Source organism: Oxyura jamaicensis, chromosome 25 (assembly GCF_011077185.1).
Source record: "Oxyura jamaicensis isolate SHBP4307 breed ruddy duck chromosome 25, BPBGC_Ojam_1.0, whole genome shotgun sequence".
NCBI classification, from domain to species: domain Eukaryota; kingdom Metazoa; phylum Chordata; class Aves; order Anseriformes; family Anatidae; genus Oxyura; species Oxyura jamaicensis.
In genome coordinates this window covers 737967-744339 of record NC_048917.1, presented here as the reverse complement: position 1 = coordinate 744339, position 6373 = coordinate 737967, and the positions used below count along the sequence as shown (strand labels likewise).

General features: G+C 70.3%; 1 protein-coding gene across 1 annotated transcript in view; it reads right to left on the bottom strand.

Annotated features, from left to right (window-relative positions):
* Positions 1 to 5056: 5056 nt before the first annotated feature.
* LIX1L (limb and CNS expressed 1 like) overlaps positions 5057 to 6373 on the bottom strand; it is a 97592-nt gene continuing 96275 nt past the window's right edge. Inside the window, exons 3-5 of the mRNA XM_035346440.1 lie at positions 6163 to 6322; positions 5430 to 5507; positions 5057 to 5315 (exon numbers count right to left, since the gene is read on the bottom strand). Of these exons, the coding sequence (XP_035202331.1) occupies positions 5073 to 5315; positions 5430 to 5507; positions 6163 to 6322 (481 nt within the window). The 3' untranslated portion in view covers positions 5057 to 5072. The remainder of the gene's footprint in view (positions 5316 to 5429; positions 5508 to 6162; positions 6323 to 6373) is intronic.

The following is a 6373-nucleotide window of genomic DNA, read 5'->3' as shown; positions in this document are numbered from 1 at the left end:
CCCCCGGGCAGCCCCGGAGCTGGTTCCCTTCCCCCAAAGGCCCTGGGGGGGTCTTCGCCCACCTCCCGGGGCTCCCCCCCCAGCAGCACAACCGAGCCCGGACGAGCTCCTCTGTTTTGGGGAAAGAAAAGCCCGGTTCCGTCCCGCCGCGGAGCCCCCCCCCCCCCCCCCCCCCCCCTTTTTCCTTTCGGGGGCCCCCTGACGAAGCACCAGTCGACGCTGATGGGCTGCCCCATCAGCTCCTGCCCGTTCAGCCCCTCCATGGCCGCCTGCGCCTCCTTGTAGGTCTCGTACTCCACCAGGGTGTACCCCTGCGGGCGGGAGGGGGGCGGCGTGAGCCCCAATTCGGGGCAAGAAATCCCCCCCCCCGGAGCCCCTTGAGCCCCCCCTTCCCCCCCATCCGTCGTCAGCCACGGGCCTGGCGGCGGGGGTGAAAGCGCGAGGCGTTGGCGCCCACCTTGAGGTACCCCGTGCGCCTGTCGAGGTTGAGGTGGATGTTTTTGATCTCCCCGTACTCGGCGAATTTGTCGTGGATGTCTTCCTCCGTCGCCTCCTCGTGGACGCCGGTGACGAAGAGGATCCAGCCCTCCACCGCTGCGGCGGGGGGGGGGGGGGGAAAGGGGTAAACCGGGGGGGGGGGGGGGGGGGGGGGGGGTTTCCGGTGGAAAAACCCCCCCCAAAAATCCCCCCGGAAAAGCCCGGGGGTGCCGCGGGGGATGCAGAAGGAGATGAAAGGGGATGGGAGAGGGATTTGGAGCCCCGCAGAGCGACGCTGGGGGCGGGAGGTAAATCCCAGCAGGGTGAGGAAGGGCTCCAGAACCCCCCCCCCCCCCCCCCGCGGGGCCCCCCCCCCGAGCCCCCCGCCCCGGTACTCACACCTCTGCGGGCCCGGCTCGTCGCCGTCCTGCTCCACGCTGTCGTAGTCCTCGCGCACGCGGGCCCTGGAGCCCTCCTCTGGGGAAGGGGAGAGAGAAAAATTGGGGAGCGCCGCCGGCAGCGAACTCACCAAAAGCCTTGAAACAGCCCCAAAACGGAGGCGGGGGGGGGGGGACACACACACCGGGCGGCTCCCGGTGCTCACCTGAGCCGAAGCCGCGTCCCTTGCGCTTCTTGGCCTTCTCCTTCAGCTTGTGGATGCTCTCTGCGGGACGGGGGCGGCAGGTGAGGGACGGGGCTGGCACCGGGGGGGGCAGCGGGGAGCGGGCGGCCGAGCCCCGAGGGGCTGGGACTGGAACCAGGGCCGGGGCCGGGATCGGGACTGGAGCTGGGATTGGGATCGGGACTGGGGCTGGGGCTGGGACCAGGTTCAGGACCGGGATCGGGACTGGGGCCAGGACTGGGATCTGGACTGGGGCTGGGGCTGGGGCCAGGACCAGGACGAGGATCGGGACAGGAGCCGGGACCGGGATCGGGATCAGGACTGGGGCTGGGGCCAGGACCAGGACCAGGGCAGGGGTCGGGGTCAGGATCAGGACCGAGACCGGGTCCGGGATCAGGATCGGGACCGGGACCAGGATCAGGACCGGGGCCGGAACTAGGATCAGGACCAGAGCCGGGGCCAGCAACCGAGCCCCTCGGGACCGGGACCGGGACCCCGGGCCCTGAACATGTCCCGAACGGGCCCCACCGCTCCCGGCCCGTAGCGGCGGCGCCCCCCAGAGCAGGGACCCCCGCTCCCGGCCGGTACGGAGGGGAGGCAGCACCGGGCCGGTCCCGGTCCCGAGCCCCCCTCACCGTCGCCATCCTCGTCCATGGCGAAGTCTTCACCGCCCGCCTCATGCAGGTCCAGCACGTCCGCCATCTTGCCGCCTTCAGCCGCCGCCGCCGCCGCGGTGCACGCCGGGAACAGCGCCGGAAGCGGGGCTCCGGAGCGCCGCAGCCGCAGGGCGCCGCCATCTTGGGGAGGGCGCCGCCATCTTGGGAAGGGCACCACTACCTGGGGGAGGGCGCCGCCATCTTGGGAAGGGCGTTGCCATCTTGGGGAGGGCGCCACCATCTTGGGGAGGGCGCCGCCATCTTGGGGAGGGCACCGCCACCTGGGGGAGGGCGCCGCCATCTTGGGAAGGGCGCCGCCATCTTGGTGGGGTGGCGCCATCTTGGGGAGGTCAGCGCGGCTCGTCCCGCCCTGGCCGCCATGTTGGGAAGGGCGGAGGTGGCTGTCCCCCCAACACGGGGGCCGTTGTCCCTAAACCTGGGGGTGGCAGCGGGTGGCGGGCGGCCCCACGGCTGGCACAGCCCCCTCAGCGCGCCACAGAGCGCTTCCATGTCCCCAAAACGCCGGCGTCGCCCCTACCTGTGCCAGCCGCCTGCCTGAGGGGCCTGGGGATGCGACACGGCCCTGGGCCCGCCGCCCTCGTGGTGCTGCCATCACCTCGCTCCCCGCACTGTCACCTCCCCGCCTTGTCACCGTCACCTCCCCGCCTTGTCACCGTCACGTCCCCACCTTGTCACCGCCACCTCCTGGCCTTGTCACCGCCACATCCCCGGCCTCCCCCCTTCACACCCCAGCTCGACCCCCGCAGCCCCAGGCTCCCCGGGGCAGCCCCCCAGCACCCCCCCCCCCCCCCCCCCCACGAGGCCGCCATCGGCTCCTCAGGGCCCGGCCGGGCAGAGCCCAGGGCTGTTTTGGGTTGATTTCCCAAGGAAACGGGGCTCGCACGAGCACGCGGCAGCCACGTTTTCACCGCTGGCCCTCGGCCCAGTCGCGGCGACGAAGCCCTGAGAAGCAGGAGGCCGGGCACAAAATGCAAGAAAAAAGGGGGAAATAAAACCAAAACGGGGGGCAGGAGGAGCCCGGCTGCTGCGGGCCGGGCCTGGCAGGACAAGAAGGGGGCCCTGGAGGGGGGGGGGGGAAGGATGGAAAAAGGAGAAAAACACCAAGAAAAGGCCCAGGCAGCAGCCCGGGAAGCGCTTTGGCAGGCAGAAGCTGGAACTTAAACAAGGGCAAACGGGGCTTCGGTGAGGAACAGCCCAGAAAATCCAGGGGGTTTTGGGGCCGCCCCCAGCCCCCGCAGGGGGTTCAGGGAGATCCAGGACCCTTCTGCCCCTCCCGGCCCGGGTAAACGGAGAAAGCACCGGGGCCACCCCAAAGCCGGGGGGGTTATTGTATAAAACGGGACGGAGAGAAGGCAGCGGCGTGCTGGGCCTTGGGGCGTACAGAGAGAGGGGGGGGGACGGTGAGTTATCAGCAGCCATCGCTCCGGCGTTAATTACGGAGCCGGAGGCTGCGCAAAAACCCCGTGACGAAGCCCGAAGCCCTCCAAGATGTCCCGGCCAAGCTCTGAGGGGCGGCGGAGAGCCGTCGGCTTGCCCTCCCCCGCGCCGTCCCACGTCCCCGAGCCGGCTTCTGAGGCTGGGAGGAGCGGAATCCGCCCCGCTTCGTTTGGGAACGGCCACGGGGAGGCTCGGTGGAAGCACCGAGACCCCCGCGCGCAGACGTTTCCCCCCTCCCCGAGCACCGCGGGGGGGCACGGAGGGGTCCTGCCAGGCAGGGCACGAGCTCAGCTGGGCGAAATTCGCTCTTGCTCGGCCCCCGCGGAGGTTTTGCCGCTGCTCCGCGCGTTTCGGTGTCGGGGTTTCTAAGCGAGAGCGGGGAAGGAGCTGGGGGAAGCCGAGGAAGCCCGGCGCCGTGGCCTCGGGTGCCGCTCCCGCACCCAGCTCCCGCACCCAGCGGCTGGGAGCAGCGAGGGTTCTCGGCGGCTCCCCGCTTTTTCAGGCCCTCGGGGAGGTCCCCGCGCCGGACCCGGAGGCCACGCGCGGGTGTGGGGGTGCCCGGCCGTCAGGCTCCCCGCGGAGCCGGGGCTTAAATCCGAAGCCGAGGTCTGGGCGTTACCGGCCTGCGAGGAAAAAAAAACACCACCAAAAACCACCAGGAGACGGCGGCGCCGCTTACAGGCACGTTTATCAACGCGTTGATCGTTAGCAGTGGCGTGGAAAGGGGGCTGCGTATAAAAAATATCTATCAAAAGACACAAAAGGGGCTCGTTAGGACGAGGATACAAAACCGGAGCGCCCGCGGGCAACGCGCTTCGCTCCGGCGCCGTCTCAAAACAAGGCCGGAGCTTGGTGGCCACGGGCCTCCGCCTCCGAAGGGTCCCTGGGGCTTTGTGCCTCTACCCGGGGGGGGAAAAAAAACCAAGAGAGGGCTCAAAGCTGGAGGCTGCGCCGGGACAGAAGGCTGACCCCAAGGGCCAAGCCCTCCGAGAGGCCGCGGCGATGCGAGGCCCCTCGGCCGCTTCCTGGGCTGGGACCGCGAGCTGCGGGGGCGCTGCGGCGTCAGGACGGGCATTTTTATCTCAGCGCCGGGGATTTGGGGGTGATGCGCATACAAGGGACGGGAAATTTTTAAAAATAGGGCGCCCAGGGCCTGGTTTCGGCAAGCTCGGGGTGTTCGCGGCGCCGCTGGCCGGCCCCGGAGCTCCGGCAGGGCTTTGGGAACGCTCCCCGGGAAGGCCGAGGCTGGGAGGCTGCTGGGGAGGGAGCAGCGCGCCCGGCTCCCGCTCCTCGGCAGCTTTTCCCCCCAGTTCTCCTCCTCTTCCCCCACACGGTTCCGAACCCCCGCGGGCTGCAGCGGCTCCGTTAAGGACCCCGGGGCCCAGGTCCGATTCTGCACCCGCCGGCAGCCTCCCAGCCCGGGCGGACCCCAAAAACCCCGCTCCTAAACCCCTCCTGGGCGCCCGGGAGCCTTCCCGGCGCGGCCGCTGCGCTCGGGGGGGGGGATTTGAGGAGCCCCCTCACTACAGGAGGGCGGAGGGGCAGCGCCGCGTCTCCGCGGCGCCGGCAGAAGCCGCGTGGGTGCTGGGAGGTCGCCTCCTTCACCGCCTCCTTCAAAAAACAGAGAGAAAAACAGGGCCAGGAGGGGCTCCGCCAGGCGGGAGCGGGGCTAGAAGCGAGTGCTAAAAAGGTGGGGGGGGGGAAAAAATCCGTACGGGGGGCGTCCGGGCTTTGTTTTTCCGCCAGACGCGCGCAGGGGAAGAGGCTTTCCGTGCTCTAAGCGCTCCCGGTCCGTGGGGAGGAGGGGGGGGGGTGTTAGTAGGGTCGTGGGGGGGGGGGCCGGGGGGCGAGGAGCGCCCCTAGCAGTGGGGGGGGTGCGCGCCCCCCAGCTGGCCGGCCGCCAGCATGAGGATGTCTTTCTTCTCCTTGTGGAAACGCAGCTCCTTGCCGGCCAGGCGAGCCTCGTCCAGCTCCCTCTCGGTGGCCGCCAGCTCTCGGGAGAGGGCCCCCGGGCTGCTCTGCTCCCGGTTCACCCAGTCCGTGGCCATCTGGTTGCGGATGTCGTCGTCCAGGGCGCGGTGGGAGTAGTGGGCCAGCACCTCCTGGGGGCACAAACACACACACGGGGGGGGGGATCGGTGAGGAGAAAGGCACCCAGGGGACGCTCGGCGGGGCCAGGCTGCCTCGTGTCAGCTCCCGGGGGAGCTCGGACCCACCTGCCGCGAGCACTGCCTCTCCCGCATGGCCTTGAGGCTGCCGTTCCAGTGCAGCAGCTGGAAAACCGTCATCAGCTCCTGAGGGGGGGGGGAGAGGAGGTCGGAGGGGCGCGGGGGGGTCCCCGAGGGCCGGTCAGGACCCCCGTGAAGAGCAGGCTTGAGGAATTTATGGAGGTGTCGATGAGCGGAAGGGGAAAAAGCGACGGGAACGGGGAGAGCGAAGGCAGCGCCCGTGTGCCGGGGGAGTCAGGGCGGAGCCCGGCTCGCGGCCCCCGGGGCAGAAATCCCCGTCCCGAGAGCGGGTAACCGAGGAGGGAGGCCCTGCCCCCGGGGAGCTCGGCGGCTTCGGGAGCCAAAACCCCAACCACGGCGCCGCAGACTTGGAGAGGTGGCCAGGCCCGGGGCCGAGCCGTGCTGGAGGTTTCCCTCGGTGGCTCGGCGGGCGCGCTCGCAGCCAGGCAGCCCCTAAAGGGGTCGCTCCGAGTCCTTCCGGAGCCCGTTTTTGAAATCGAAAGGCTTCGGGAACCCCCCCCCCGTTACCGTCCCAGCCGCGTCCCCAGCGTGCCGGGACAGACGTGGACGAGAGCTCCAAGGCCTCACGGCTCTTCCTGGCGTACCAGCACCCCAAAATCCGGAGCCGTGTCCTGGTTCTGAGCACGGAGCCCTCCAGACGCGGCCGGATGACGAAACCGAGCCCCCCCCTCGAGGCGCGCAGCCGGGTTACGAAGGGTACCTGGAACTCCAGCATGGATTTCCCCTTGTTGGACTCCAGCATGAAGCGGAAGGCGCCGATCCCGGTGTTGGGGTTGTCGGCCTCCTCCCGATCGCCCTGTGAGAGACGTCGCAGGCGGGGGCTGCAGCTCGGCCGCCCCCTCCGCCGCGTCCCCGCCTCGCTTCGGCGGCCCCGAGCCGGACGGAAGAGCACGAGGCCGCGCGGAAGGGGG